Source organism: Bos indicus x Bos taurus, chromosome 23, assembly GCF_003369695.1.
Source record: "Bos indicus x Bos taurus breed Angus x Brahman F1 hybrid chromosome 23, Bos_hybrid_MaternalHap_v2.0, whole genome shotgun sequence".
Lineage (NCBI taxonomy): Eukaryota > Metazoa > Chordata > Mammalia > Artiodactyla > Bovidae > Bos > Bos indicus x Bos taurus.
Genome location: NC_040098.1, coordinates 46,393,955 through 46,409,520, shown reverse-complemented (window position 1 = coordinate 46,409,520; position 15,566 = coordinate 46,393,955). Strand labels below are relative to the sequence as shown.

The window sequence follows — 15,566 nt, the reverse complement described above, 5'->3', positions numbered from 1 at the left end:
TTTTCTAAAACCAGCTTGAACATCTGGAAGTTCACGGTTCACATACTGTTGAAGCCTGGCTTGGAGAATTTTGAGTATTACTTTACTAGTGTGTGAGATGAGTACAATTGTGTGGTAGTTTGAGCATTCTTTGGCATTGCCTTTCTTTGGGATTAGAATGAAAACTGACTTTTTCCAGTCCTGTGGCCACTGCTGAGTTTTTCAAATTTGCTGGCATATTGAGTGCAGCACTTTCACAGCATCATCTTTCAGGATTTGAAATAGCTCAACTGGAATTCCATCACCTCCACTAGCTTTGTTCGTAGTAATGCTTTCTAAGGCCCACTTGACTTCACATTCCAGGATGTCTGGCTCTAGGTGAGTGATCACACCATCGTGATTATCTGTGTTTCTTAAGCTTCAATTTACAGCCATGCTTCTGACCCAGAGTAAGCAGAATTGGTTAGAGCTTTCTGGTTAAAAAGGAAACAATCAGACAGGTCTCAGATACCCTGAAATAACTTGAAAACTACATTAGGAAACAAGCAGAACTGGGAAAAGGGTGTTTGGGATCCATTTATCCTCTGCCCCGGCAGCTCAGATGCTAAAAGAATCTGCCTGCGATGCAGGAGACCCGGGTTTGATCCCCAGTTCGGGAAGATCCCCTGGAGAACGAAATGGCAACCCACTCCAGTATTCTTGCCTGGGGGATCCCATGGACAGAGGAGCCTTATGGGCTACAGTCCACAGGGTGGCAAAGAGTCAGGAGATGACTGAGCCACTAATACTATCCTCTGCTGAAAAATTTACAATCGCCTTTCCCACCACCAGAGGGCGAACTTCTATAGATAACAATCACTGATTTTATTTCAGTGAGGTGGATTCAGTTTAAAAAAAAAAAGGAAAAATGTCCCCCAGGAATCTGTGTTCGGAAAACCCTGTTACACCCCTGCTCTCGCAGTCAGAACAGAACCTCCTCATGGTTTCAACACCAGAACTGACACTGACTGGGGCCTTTGCACTTTTCCAAAGTGCACCCTCTCTTATGGTCTTAATAATTCCCACTCCTCTCACCACGGTCCTAAGGACTTCAGTCCCAGAACAAGTCTTCGCCCTCTCTACCCAGATATGGGCAGCAGGCCCGCGACCAGTCCCCCGACCCCTTTTGAGCCCCTAAGCGTGGTCTACCTAGCAGCTAGATGATCTTTTAAAAGCACACATCAGATTATTTAGGGAACATATATAAATTCTATCTGTTTAAAAAAAAAACTTGTAATGGGACTGCAGAACTGTCTGAATAAAGTTTTGCGTTTATGAAGGCGCAGCTTTGGTGGGGAGGGTGGTATTTCTCTAGCATACTCATCATCTTGACTTGCGGCTCCCAGGCGTTCCTTGAGCCCATTTCACAGAGGCAGAAGGTCCAGAACAGTACCTGGTGACAGGCAGGCCAGCGGAGGGCTGCAGCGGCGGGTCACGGGCGCCCTTTGGTCAAAGACTCAGAGGCCCTGGAGCATGACCTGCTAGCATGCTTTCACCACCAGGAAACACTTTGTGGTCTCTACTTACCCGGAAGGTATCTTGACTGTTTCAAATAGTACTGTTTGGCCGTGGAAGCAGCTGACAGTTCCGAATCTGATTTCAGGGTAACAGCAGCAGGTAAGCTCTTGTTTTCCCTCGTTGAGTAGCTGGAGCCCGCGGGCACCGACTCTGGAAGCCTCGAAAGTCAACACGAAGGGGTGTCACCGGGTGGGGGAGAGCAAGGTGAGCCGCTCGGCGCTCCCCACCCTCTGCACACCTTTTCAGACCCGCCACTGGTTTCTGATAAGACGCCCCGAGTGTCAACTCCGGCTGAGCAGAGACACTGCAGTGCACAGAAATCGTTCCCGATACTGGACAGCGTACAGCACAAAGATTTTAGAACTAAGCAGCAATCGCCCTGAGTACAGTGTGTTTCCGTTTTTTTTTGTCTACACCTGCGGCAGCTGTGGCTTCAGGATGTGGCAAGATGTTGTGTTGAAAGGGGAGAGACTCTCAGCCGTGTCCACCCGTCTACTCCGGGGGTGCGGCTCCACGAGGGTGTTGGGAAACACTTTGGGCTGGGCTAAGGAGGGCTGCAGTGGGAAGAAGGGCTAGGAGAGATCCCAGACAAAACTTCCGGTGAGCCTAATGCCCGGCAGGGAAATAACACGTTGGTGAGACATGCCGGGAGAAGGGACCCACGCTGCCCACCACGCCCGCTTCCCCAGGCCCCGGTTTGGTGCCCGAACGCAGGCCTTCGGCGTGCCGGCCTGGCTCTGTCTAGCGCAGAGGCCATTTCTCTGAGCAGCGGCCATCACTGCCAGAGGAGACGGCTGTGATTTTGTGTTTTTTTTGCTGCCTGTTGCTCTGCATGTGGCCCTTCACCACAACCTTCTCCCGGCTCCTCTGTGGAGGCCTGGCCACACTGGCTGCTCTTGTCACCTGTCTGATCCCCGGCCTCCATGCTCACCCCTGGGAGATCCCCACCCACTTGACCCCCTGGGAGATGGACACTCAGGTGACTGGTCCTCTCTGAACCACTGGCCACAGCTTTGGGGTGGCCCTGGACACCGGGAGACCCTTCATGAGAAACAGCCCTACTGGAGGTTCAAGAGGGAGGGGACACATGTAATCATGTTGATGTCGGGCAGAAACCATCATAATATTGTACAGTAATTATCTTCCAATTAAAAATTTAAAAAGAGACTGCTAGAGATATCAAGCTTTCAAGAAAAGTCCAGAAAACGAGCAAAAATGTTCAGAGCAGCAAGCAAATGATCCACTCTGAACACTACTGGCAGAGGAAACCATGACCTTTGTAGATTGTGCTTGGCTTTTTGCAAAGAGGCGTGTGGGCTTCAAAGGGCAGTGATGGTGGATCGTAATTCAGCGGGGGCACACTCAACGCTGCACCTGATAACCCCTCACCCCACACCCTCAGCCAGTGATCCCGAGACTCGTTCCTGTGCGGAGTCAGGGGTCTAAACTTCCCCAGAGGGAAGCGCAGAGATCTGGGTTTGAGAGAAGAAAACACCACCAAGCTACTTCTTACCTTTTGCCATCTACACTCATTTGCGCTTAATGAGTAGAGTCAAGTTGATGCGGGCTGAAAATATACGTTCCTGAGAAAACGTGAGCCCTCCCTTACCGAAACGGAGACTCCTTGCTCCTCGTCTCCTTGGACGAGCCCATGCTTGGCTTCTTGGAGTGGGAGGCTCCAAAGTCGCTGTCCTCCAGGTCTGCCCAGCCGTCTCCAGCCTTGCACACGGCCTGGCCCCAGCGCCTCCGGGCGCCTTTGTGGCCCAGGGCGCCGCCCGGCTTCTGTGGTGGGAAAGCAGCGTCGCCGTCTTTAATCAGGGGCCGAGGGCCTACTGTGTGCAGGCTGCCACATTCGGCGCTGCCTGTCCCCGTCCTCAAGGGGCTTTCCACAATTAAGGAGACACACGGGCACGCAGTGTTTTAAGACGCTGACAAAGGCAGCGCAGGTTAAAAGTGTGATAGGCTGTTGAGAAAGATCTCCGTGAACCTGGGTTGCGGGAGGCTTGAGTACTCAGGATCAGAGCTGAGTCTTCGTTGACGTGTAATCTAGAAAACTCCCGTGGGTGGCTATTTGGGCAAATGACCTAACTTTTCAAAGCCTTAGTTTCCTTCCCCTTAAATGGTGGTGTGTGTGTGGGGGGGATACAGTGTTCATATCTTAGTGGTTTTGGATTTGATAGTAAAATATATCAAAAGTTTTTAGCAGGGGCCCTTGCCTGTATGGGCTTCCCTGGTGGCTCAGCTGGTTAAGAATCCACCTGCAATGTGGGAGACCTGGGTTTGAGCCCTGGGGTGGGGAAGATTCCCTGGAGAAGAGAAAGGCTACCCACTCCAGCATTCTGGCCTGGAGAATTCCATGGACTGTATAGTCCATGGGGTCACAAAGAGTTGGACACGACTGAGCGACTTTCACTTCCTTGCACGTAAGTGTGACTGTATTAGGTATGTTAGGTATTGTTGTTGTTATTCTACAGTTTGGAAAAGGAAATGGATGAAGTATATCTTTTTAATAGAGAAGTGTCAGTGGGTGTTCTGGGGAGAAAATGTAGACGGAGTTGAGTGGACTGGATGTGTTGTGCTGTTGGAGGACGAGGCTGTAAAGACAGACGGGTGCTCTGTGATGCAGGACTGCATGAATCCCTAAGACATGGCAGCTGTCCTCTGGACCACGGAGAACGCTGGATGTTTTTGAGCTAAAAAAAGTCATGTGATAAAGGCCCTTTTTGGGAAAGGTCAGGCTCCTCAGAGAGGAGGCCTTTGCAGTTAGAGTGGCATGCAGTGACAAGGACAGCAGATTCATCGTGGCTGGAATGCTCGAGAAAGCACACGCTTCTGTTAACAAGGAATAAAAGGTGTGGACTCAGTGTCTCTCTGAACAGAGGTCAAGGTGAGTGTGGCAGACACTGCTGGTTGCCCCCTCAGTAGCCACCCTCCTCTGTCTCCTTCCTAGGATTCTCTTCTGGGCGGCAGTCTGCCCATGTAAAATAGCTAAAACAAAATGCCAGCCTCCCTCGCAGCTCTGTGTACCCAGGGGACACGATCTAGCCAGTGAGATGAAGTGCGCATCTGTTGGGAGGGGCTTCCAGGAGGGCCAGCGTTAGGCTCTGCTGGTGGCGTGTGCCTGTGTGTTTCACGCTTGCCCCCTTGGGGATGGCAGACACCACCCCAGGGAGCAGCAGCCATCCATGGGACCGGGAGCCCCCCGCTGAGCGTGGTGGTGGGGACAGGGAGACAGGGCAGTCCGGTGCTCTTTACAAGCGGCACCAGCCCTGGCTGGTCCACCACCCGCCTTCTTGCTATCAGAGAAAAACACCCCTCCTGGTTTAAGCCACAAGGGGTCAGGTTCTGTCTTAAGTCACCGAGTGTGGTCCTACAGGACACAGAGAAGGAGAGGCAGGCGTGACTTCACAGCGCGAGCCTGGCTTCTCAGAGGGGTGGCTCCATTAATAAGGAATGAGGAAGACCTAGGCTGGGGCAGACAACAAGGCGGTTTTATTCAGATTAACGTGGGTGTTCTGGGGCTCACGTAAACTCATGTAAAAGGTGACTGAGAATTGGGAATTTGGAAGCAAGGTCAGCAAATTCAGCTGCATGTGAAGCAAGAAGATGCTTAAAGAGTGGATATGCCATTGCTTGAAGCTCATGGTGCCATAGTGATGGGTGATGAACAAAAAGTGGTGTTTGAGAGAGAATGAGCTCCAGACTAAGGAGAACAAGGAGATCCAAAGCCTCAGATGGGCAGAGTTAATCAAAGTTATCCTTGTCTGAGCCCGAGACTCGTATTTCAGTTGAACTCTATGTTAGGAGCTGCTGAACAACGCCAGTAACATCTAGTCGTCTTATGTCTGAGAAGATTGGAAAAGGGAAAGCATTAATAACTTTTATAAAGTAGCAGGTGGATTTTTACGAACTCTACAGTAGTAAGTTTGGTACCAGCTGAGGGCAAAGACTAACGGCAGTTACTAAAAGAGACAGCGTGCTAGGAAGGAAAGGCGGTAAATTGTTCAGGTCACTTTGGGAATGCACACGGGGGCTGCATAGTGCAAGGCGCTGAGTAGCTACGACTGAATTTCCTTATCTTTCCCTCCCGGTACGAGTCACCATTTTATGTGCCTTTCAAGGGGAAAAAAAAAAGATAACCCTTGATGCGTGAGTGAACACCGTTCCGGAACTGTGGTGGTGATTCACCCACCACAGGTATTTCCTACCTGCTCTCTGCCGCTAGTTCTGGAGAAGGGGAACGAAGGACAGGGAGGGGACTCGGGGAGTCAGCCATCAGTGAGTTCCAGCGGAGCCTGAGAGGGAACTGGGGGTGTGTTTCTCCTGGAGAAAACGGCAGGTAAGGTAAGGCTGCCTTTCCAGTATCTGAAGGCTGCCTTTCTGAAAGACTGATTCACTTTTATTAAAAGCTACAGAAACCAAGGACTTCTCTGGTAGCCTGGTGGTTAAAAATCTGCCTTCAAATGCAGGGGCTATGGGTTTGATCGTTGGTCTGAGAGCCAAGATTCCACGTGCCTCCCGGCCAAAACAAAACCAAAACAGAAAATGGAAACAATACTGTAACAAATTCAATAAAAACTTTAAAAAATGGCCCACATAAAAAAAAAATTTTTTTTTTGAAACCAGATTTTCGTTCACTGTGAGGAAGAACTTTCTAGTAGTCAGAATTGTCTGAAAGGTAACGTGGACTCCTTAAGACCCTCAGGGTGGTTCAAAATCAGTGTGGACATTTACTTATTTATTCATTCAACAGATATTTGTTGAGAATTTACCATGTGCCAGACAGCTTCTCTGGTGGATCAGATCGTAAAGGGTCTACCTGCAAATGCAGGAGACCTGGGGTTTGATCCCTGGATTGGGAAGATCCCCTGGAGAAGGGGATGGCTTCCTACTGCAGTATTCTTGCCTGGAGAATCCCATGGACAGAGAGCCTGGTGGGCTACAGTCTATGGGGTCACAAAGAGTTGGACAGGACTGAGCAACTCACACTTTCACTTTTAGACACTGTTCTGGGTTCTGGGTCTGTACTGATAAACGAAACAGACAAACATCTTTTATATCTTCCCCGACACTGAGAGAATGCCTAGAAAGGAAATCCTAGTGGAACCAAACCATCCAAAGTGTCATATTGGGCTACTTACGGTGGGCATGCTTTTGACGATACTTGGAAAGAGGGTTGGCGGCCTTTTCTGCTGACTGTGCTGTTTGGGTGCTGGCTGGACACCCACGTTCTGCGGCGGCTGGATAGACCGCAGTGGCTGGTGGCTGTTCTTCAGCTGGGGCGGTCCGGCAGCCTGGTCGTTTATGTCCGGCAGAGGCTGAGGTTCTGGATCTGCTGCAGATGGCTTTGGTTCGAGTGGTTGCACAAGCTTATTTAAAGGCTGTTTCGATTCCAAATGATGTGAGGAAGGGCCTAATACTTGACCAACTTGAAAATATGGGTGTTTCAAGGCCTGTAGCAGCATGGAAATAACAAATGAAAAATGGTTTCTCCTAAATTTACTGCATATACACTACCATCCGGCATTGGGCTAGGCATGTATCACTCGTCTGGGTAAGTTTCAAAGATTTACAGAGCATCCACCTTTTCCCTTATGTGATGACTTTAAAAAGATACCCAGGAAAAAATAATTTGAGAACTAAATTTCATTTAAAAATTGAAAAAGTACATGTTAGTAGGAAGAATTTAAGACTCACATTCAGTAATTTTCACATCCAGTCAATGTAAAAGCAAATGTTCTTTTAAAGACTTCATATGAAAACAAACTCTAGCTTGTAACATTGGCTGAATTTGAAAAAAATTCAAACCAAAATGGTAGATACTGATAATGGTTTAGACCCCATAAAGGCATTAAGAGAAATGAGTTAAGAAAGCCTTCTACATAGTTTGTTTTTAATGAAAAACTCTACCATCATATAAAATTCAGGGTTATTGTAACTATAACTCCATATTGACTAGCAATAAAAAAATTCTAAGAAAGACAATAACAAACACATACTTATAAAGCCTAATTTAACAATATGCCAGCAAAGAGAAGATTACTTAGGGGATAGAATATAAAAATACTAGTTAAAACAAGAGAGAAAATACTAGTAAAAATGGTCACTATTTAATTGGATCGGTCATCAAACTGCTGCTATTACGTGGAAGTTGGGTGGGGGGACCTGATGATTGGGTGACACAGTCTTGAGCAGGGGTTCTGGACTGGGGAGACTTTGCCCCTTAGGAGATATTTTTTATTGTCACAAATTCAGGGGATGGGGAGTGCTCCTGGTGTCTAGGCATGCTGCAGGAATGCCGCTAAGTATCCTACAACGAACAGGACAGCCCGCCCCCAACCCGTCCCCTCAGCAAAGAATCATTGGGTCAAAAATGTCAGGAATACCACGGAGTACTCTGGCCACCTGATGCAAAGAGCCAACATCGGAAAAGACCCTGATGCTGGGAAAGATTGAAGGCGGGAGGAGAAGGGGACGACAGAGGATGAGAAGGTTGAATGGCATCACCGACTCGATGGACATGAGTTTGAGCAAGCTCTGGGAGTTGGTGAAGGGCAGGGGAGCCTGGGGTCACAAAGAGCGGGACACGACTAAATGACTTAACGACACCGGGGTTGATGACAATTGGTCTGGAGGCTGTCTGAAGGTTTATCTGCAGCTCAGCTGTACATATAGATCTTTGTCAGTATTACATGTCTGGATGGGGAGGGAAGTTCCCAGTTCTATTTTTGTGTGTGTGTGTGTGTGTGTGTGTGTGTATGTGTGTGTTGGTGGAGGGTGGCTCCTTAAGATAACCAAGTCCAGTTCTCCTGCACCTCCTGCCCTAAGCCAGTCCCCACCCGCCATGTAGAGGCAGAACCATGACCCACAGTGAACTTCTTAGGTGCGCAAGGGCAGATTTTGAAGGAATAGAGGCAGCATCCAGAACTTAACCTCTCCCGAACTATGTCTCCCTGCTTCCACTGAAAAGCCTGGCACTGAAATAGTGAACAAGACAGAGGTTAAGGGCAGGGAGGTATGTTTTGGCAGAAGTCGGGGGGAGTTTTATTCTGAGTTTTCCCCTTAGACACTTCGTTCTGTCCCCTACCACACCCCATGCATGTGTTAATTACACAGACACTGCTTGGTGGAACTCAACCACTGTAGATGATTTAAATACATCAGTGCCTGGCAGCCAGGAGGCAAATTCTGAATCAAGTAGTCTCATTAATTAGCATGTCAGTATTACTCAGGCAAGAATGTACACATTTATAAGAGTGTGTTTTGCAATTTCAAAGCTTCATCTGTAACTTTTCCCCTTTAAGATACCAGCTACCATCCTTAAAGAAACAGGAAATCTTTAAAAATAATAACATTTTTTTCCTGTTTGTTGAGGGAATACTGATTGCATACAATAAGCAATGTATAGAAAGTTCTCAAGAAGAAATTAAAATTATCTCTAAAGCCAACACCAAAGAGAAAACTACTGCTCACATTTTGATGCTTTTCTTTTTAGTATTTCTTTTTAGTCTTTCATTTACATTACCTTTCATATACATACATATGGTGTGGCAAAAAAAAAAAAAAGTAAATTGTATTTACCATAAAAAATAATTGTTAAGTGATAGTAATTACAACAGTGAAGTTACTGGCATAGATACTTACAGTTGCAGAAGCTGTTAAGTCTGTAAATACACATGTATTTATAAAAAATGAAAACAGAAAAGCCTATTACCACTCAAAATGTATTAAACTATGAGAATTCCTAATAGAAAATGACCCTATTAAAATATTTTGTGACTGTGCCTTTTGCCATTTACCTTAATTAACAATATCTCACTTCCACCAATTATTGACTATACAACATTGCACAAATTATGCAATGTCGGAGTTCCTCAGTTTATTTATTTTTAAGCAGTGATAATGTGTACCTAATAGAGTTTTTGTGAGGACTGTCAGAAATTTTACATAAAGCCCCTGCTCAATAAATATTAGTTATTGTCATTAATTAATAACAGCATTACTGTTATAATAATAATACACAAGTGCTTGCTTGCTTGCTAAGTCACTTCAGTCGTGTCTGACTCTGTGCGACCCCACAGACGGCAGCCCACGAGGCTCCCCCATCCCTGGGATTCTCCAGGCAAGAACACTGGAGTGGGTTGCCTTTTCCTTCTCCACACGAGTACTAGCGTGGCTCAGATGGTAAAGAATCTTCCTGCAATGCCAGAGACCCAGGATGGATCCCTGGGTCGGGAAAATCCCCTGGAGAAGGGAATGGCAACCCACTCCAGTGTTCTTGCCTGGAGAACCCCATGGACAGAGGAGCCTGGTGGGCTACAGTCCATGGGGTTGCAAAGACTCGGACACGACTGAGCGACTAAGCACACTTATGCCAGCACCTTCACTGTTATTACTATCACTTAACAGATTATGACTTTCTTGTAATACACACAATTTATTTTTTTGGCCATGCTGTGAGGCATGTGGGACTCTTAGTTCCCCAACCAGGGATGGAACCCATACCCCTTCCTGTGGTGGAAACGTGGAATCTGAACCACTGGACTGCCAGGAAGTCCCATTACAGATTACTTTAATATTTGAAAGGGCAAACTGTCTACCCTTACCACCATCCCCCAAGTTACTTACTCTCATTCAAGCCTGTCTTGGTTATTCTTTCCTATCTGTTCTTCCAGTTGATCTTTAGAAAATATTTTCCCAAATTAAATTTTTAAAAAGCCAAACCATTATTTGGTTTATTTCAACACTTAATGAATAGTTAAATAAGACCACCATAAAGCCCATAACAACGTTTTAATTTACGCCATTTGCAGATAAAACTGTACTGTTTTTAAGACCACAAGACAAGGTTCCTCTGTAGGTGCTGAAGGTATAAGTCACAAAGAAGCCAAGCGTGGGTGTCACATGCTGCCCTCCTGTGGGAGCCAGAGAGAGGAGGCTCCATTCCCGCGGAGGGACGACCGTGCTGTGTGGAGGGAACAGGACTCCTCTAAACAGCAGGAGAGCAGTGGAAATTCTACGAGACTGTCTAACTGAAGAGATGCTCTTTTACCACCCATGACAAGTTGCTTCCTAATTAGCCTGTCCCATGCCTGAATTTTTATCATTAGAGATTGATTCCTTTCAGCCTCAACCTCCGTAGGTTCCTCATTTGAACCACAAAACACAGAAAATCACCGGAGTGGCTATTTTTTGCAATCCTTCCAAGAATCTTACACGCCTGGAAGTTAATTCATTAGGTACAGTGTGTGCCTTAAGTTTTAGGGCTTAATTCTCTTGGTAAAACTCTGGTCAAAAATAGACTTGTCTCTGCAAAGGAAGATACCCCAGATATAGTAAAACCTCAAATTAAAAGAAGAAAAAAAAGCTATACCAAGGAGATTTGTCTTACCTGGCTTGCTGTTGGTCGTTTCTTTGGGTCCCAGTTCAACATTTCAGTCATAAGCTGAATGGCTTCGTTACTGGCATTGGGAATAAGAGTTTTTAGGTTTATAGGAACACACTGGGGAAAGCGGAAATTCATAGAGGATGCAAGCTGGTACCCTTCTGGCCAGTCACTCTGTTGAAGGAATATATAAGTGGGGGAGAGACAGCAATAAGAAAATTGTTTTTAGTGATCAGTTTAATACAAACATAATAATATAAGAATCCCTCATGTATGAAGTGTTGACTCATAAATAAATGTGAAAACGAAATAGCCAATGGCATACCTAGCTCAGTGCTACAAACAGTATAGAGAGAACACTGAATTAAGAGTTAGGGGAAAAATGAGAAGGCACTTTTATAAATTTCAAAACGTTAATGACGATTGTGATGATGGCACCCAGGTGAGTTTGAACAACTAAGGACAAGTGATTTACAAAGAGAATAACTATTACAAAGATCCTCATTATATGTTAATGCATTGCCTCCAATGTCAAAAACTGCACACAGCTGGGAAATGACAGTTTTGTTAAACTTTTAATAGCTGCATTAACTTGTCTAATATTAAGTACGAGGCACACACCCAAGTAAGGTGTAATTATATATATTTAAACTTATTAAATAAGTACAACTCAGAAAGTGAAGTCTAGCTGAGTGCAATAGTTAATTGAAAAGTCCTAATTTCAAGAAATTAAATATCTGTGGCAGAGGTATATAAAAGTAAACAAGAAAAGGTTAAGAGAATATAAAATCTAGGACACTTGGCATTAATAAATTGATTCCAATGGACATTCAAGAACAAGGAGGAAAGATTCTGAGCAAGGATGTCTCTGTATCCATCAGCTGGTCATCTGCTCGAAGTTAAACATATAGAACTCTAAATATAGAAAATCCTCCCTTATGTTCTTCAAGGGAGGCAAGCACCATTTTTCCACAACCTGATAGAATTCTAGCTTCTGCAATCCTCATTCCATCCCAATTTAAAAAAAAAGATTATAAGAAAATTAACTGTTAAAGCATAAGCCTATTTGAAAAATTCAAATACCAGCTAGCTTGCCAAAAGTTATAAATAATGAAAAGTTACAACTTAGGGACAAGAGTACTTACTTTTTTAGGAGTCCCTAAAACCTGGCAAATCTTAAAGATTTCATCGACCTCACTTGTCCCTGGGAAAAGTGGTCTTAATGTATACAGTTCAGCCATTATACTGCCGACAGCCCACACGTCGATGGGAGAGCTATAAGCTGAAGATCTTAATAAAACCTCAGGAGCGCGATACCTATGAAAAGAGAACACAAAACCGAACAGGCATTCTGGGTGTCGTTCATGAGACGGAGGGACAGCAGGCTCTCATTTTGTTTGGTTGTGTATTCCAGTCAAGGACTGGGTGTTAAATGCCTTCTGTGTATCAGGCGTCTGCACAGTGGGTTGGGTTTCTATTGGATGGAGCAGATTTTTCCTGACCACATAACATGTAGCGGAGCTCGAGACAAATATCAATGAAATGTCCAAGTGACCTAAGATAGGAACTCCAACAAACAGATGTGAAAATGCTATATAAAATACTAAGGAAAGGGGGGGGAAGCTCTGAATGGAAGCAGATATATCCTAAATGGGAACAGCTGTATAATTTTACAATGCATTACATCCTGATACATTCATATGAAGGACAGAAAACAAAAGATTAACAAAGATTATCCCTGAGTAGTGAGCTTTCCCCCCCTTTTTTTTAAGTTTATTTTATTCAAGTATAGTGATTTACAATGTTGTGTTAATGTCTGCTGTATAGCAAAGTGATTCAGTTATATGTGTATACATTCTTTTTCATAGTCATTATGGTTTGTCACGGGATATTGAGTATATCCTGTGCTTATTTATCCTTTTTTTTTTTTTGCTTATCAGTTTGAAAGCAGCAGTTCCTCAACTGACTCAATTCCCTTAATTGATAATATAGTATATTCACAGAGTTGTGTATCCATCATCACAATCAACTCGAGAACATTTTCATTATCCCCCAAAGAAACCCCACATCACTCCAACAGCCCTGGGTCCAGCGTCTCTAGTCTGCCACCTATCTATTGATTTGCCTGTTCGATCACTTCACATCAATGGGACCATACACTGTCTGGTCTTTTGTGACCAGCTTCTTTCACTTAACATGTTTTCAAGGTTTATCCATGTTGTAGCATGTATCAGAACTTCTTCTCCACAAGCTGGAATCAAGATTGCTGGGAGAAATATCAACAACCCTAGATATGCAGATAATACCATACTAATGGCAGAAAGTGAAGAGGAGCTGAAGAGTCTCTTGATGAAAGTGAAAGAGGAGAGTGAAAAAGCTGGCTTAAAACTCAGCATTCAAAAACTAAGATCATGGCAACCAGTCCCATCACTTCATGGCAAATAGATGGGGAAAAAGTAGAAGCACTGACAAATTTTATTTTCTTGTGCTCCAAAATCACTGCAGACAGTGACTGCAGCCCCCAAATTAAAAGACACTTCCTCCTTGGAAGAAAAGCTATGACAAACCTAGACAGTGTACTAAAAAGCAGAGACATTACTTTGCCAACAAATATCTGTATAGTCAAAGCTATGATTTTTCCAGTAGTCATGTGTGGATGTCAGATTTGAATAATAAAGAAGGCTGAGTGCCAAATAATCGATGCTTTCAAATTGTGGTGCTGGAGAAAACTCTCGATAGTCCCTTGGACTGCAAGGGGATCCAACCAGTCCATCCTAAAGGAAATCAACCCTGAATATTCATTGGAAGGACTGATGCTGAAGCTGGAGCTCCAGTACTTTGGCCACCTGATATGAAGAGCCTACTCTTTGAAAAAGACCCTGATGCTGGGAAAGATTGAAGGCAGGAGGAGAAGGGGATGACAGAGGATGAGACGGTTGAATGGCATCACCGACTCTATGGACATGAGTTTGAGCAAGCTCCAGGAGATGGTGAAGGACAGGGAAGCCTGGCGTTCTGCAGTCCATGGGGTCACACGGTTAGACATGAGTGACTGAACAACAACAATATTGCACTGTAGGGCTAGACCACATTTTGTTTATCTGTTCATTGGGTGTTTCTACTTTTGGGCTATTACAAATAATGTTGTTATGAGCAGTTACAAGTTCTTGTGTGGACATATGTTTTCATTTCTCTTGGGTGTACACCTATAAGTTTACCCACTGAGGAACTGCCAGACTGTTCTGTGCCATTCTGCACTCCTACCAACAACCTATGAGGGTTCCAATTCCTCCGCATCCTTGCCAACACCTGTTACTATGTTTTGATAGTTTTATGAGGCAAAATTATTTGAAACGTTTTGCCAGGTTTAGATACTGAAAACAAATAGTTTCAGTTTCACTCCATTTCAGTACAGGATCTAAATTTACCCAGCTGAAAATAGAAGCTCCTTAAAAAGATTCTTCCCCGCAAGAGGAGACTTTCCAATTCTAACTATACATTTAAACAGATAAAAAACTAGTATACTTTGAGCTCTTAGCATTTAATCTGTTCAGTTCCTCTTTTGCTTTTATAGGGATAAAAATCATCTTCCTGTTTGCAAGCCTCATTTTCAATAATTCCAGTTTGCTATAAACTTCAGAACTGTGAGTTTTTGGCACTGTTTATCAAAAATTCTGAAGGAAGATTTCCAAGGGATTTGAAACAAAATGCAACCAAAATATAAAGGGATTATGTACAAAAAAGCTAGGTACTACTGTAAATTATTGAAATTGACTTACAAAGTAGTTTTTCAAAGGTTCAAACAATTCTAAAATTCGAATGACAGCAAAGAGAGAAAAATACACAGCCATGCTGCAGCAGTCTTTGAAGTCAACCTCAATGTCATCAAAGAAAATTTGTGGTTTGGTTAGGCTCTGTCTGTGTGTGTGTGTAATGTGTATATTTTGACAACTGCAACTTGTTATTTTGTTAGAATGTAATTTAGAAGCCTATTTGGAAGCAGTTACAAAACAGATGTGCATCATCAATACCCTTCAGCTTTCTAGGGTTCTTAATTTAGTAAGAACACTGTTTTAATGATGTTCAGCATCATTAAAACTTGTGTTTGGTTTATCACTTCAAAAAGAATGCTATTTTCAATGCACAAGTTTTTTAACCAAAATTAAGTAGCATTCCCAGTCATGTCAGCCATTTCACTTTTCAAAGAATGACCTTCCTAAAGCTTCATATTGATTCCGTGGATTGTGATGAAAAAAATCAAACCATTATTAGAAATAAGGTAACTAGCCAGTTTGAAGACGCTCATTTTTTTTAAACTGTTTAAAATTTTTTAAAAAATTAAAAAGAAAAAAAGAGAGCTGGCGTTGTTAATTAGCTGTGTGTTAAAGTGTGACCTTGGTTCACTGTCTCTCATGTTAGCAGCTAAGACTGGGGGAGAAGCAGGAAGCATAGAGTGTCGGGGGATCAGGCGTGAGTCAGCTCACTTTAATGAAACTACTGATCACAGGCCTCGGCCAAGACTGTCCTGAGCAAACCGGGACATACTGCCACCCTTTCCCGGCTCTGTCCTCAGACTGATTCATTCTTTAACCACACTCGCTCCCTCAGTGACCTCATCCAACCCTGTAATTTTAAACACTGAGAT

The 15,566-nt window shown here is 44.2% G+C and overlaps 1 protein-coding gene across 6 annotated transcripts in view; it reads right to left on the bottom strand.

Annotated features, from left to right (window-relative positions):
* The window catches only part of MAK (male germ cell associated kinase), a 51,394-nt gene that overhangs the window by 13,363 nt on the left and 22,465 nt on the right, over window positions 1-15,566 (bottom strand). For all 6 annotated transcript variants that reach the window (XR_003508033.1, XM_027524454.1, XM_027524450.1 and 3 more), the window contains exons 7-11: window positions 12,067-12,238; window positions 10,928-11,095; window positions 6,678-6,989; window positions 3,146-3,318; window positions 1,546-1,694 (exon numbers count right to left, since the gene is read on the bottom strand). Coding sequence is in view for 5 of the 6 variants with exons in the window: in XM_027524454.1 (XP_027380255.1) it covers window positions 1,546-1,694; window positions 3,146-3,318; window positions 6,678-6,989; window positions 10,928-11,095; window positions 12,067-12,238 (974 nt within the window). In the remaining variant the exon portion in view is untranslated. The remainder of the gene's footprint in view (window positions 1-1,545; window positions 1,695-3,145; window positions 3,319-6,677; window positions 6,990-10,927; window positions 11,096-12,066; window positions 12,239-15,566) is intronic.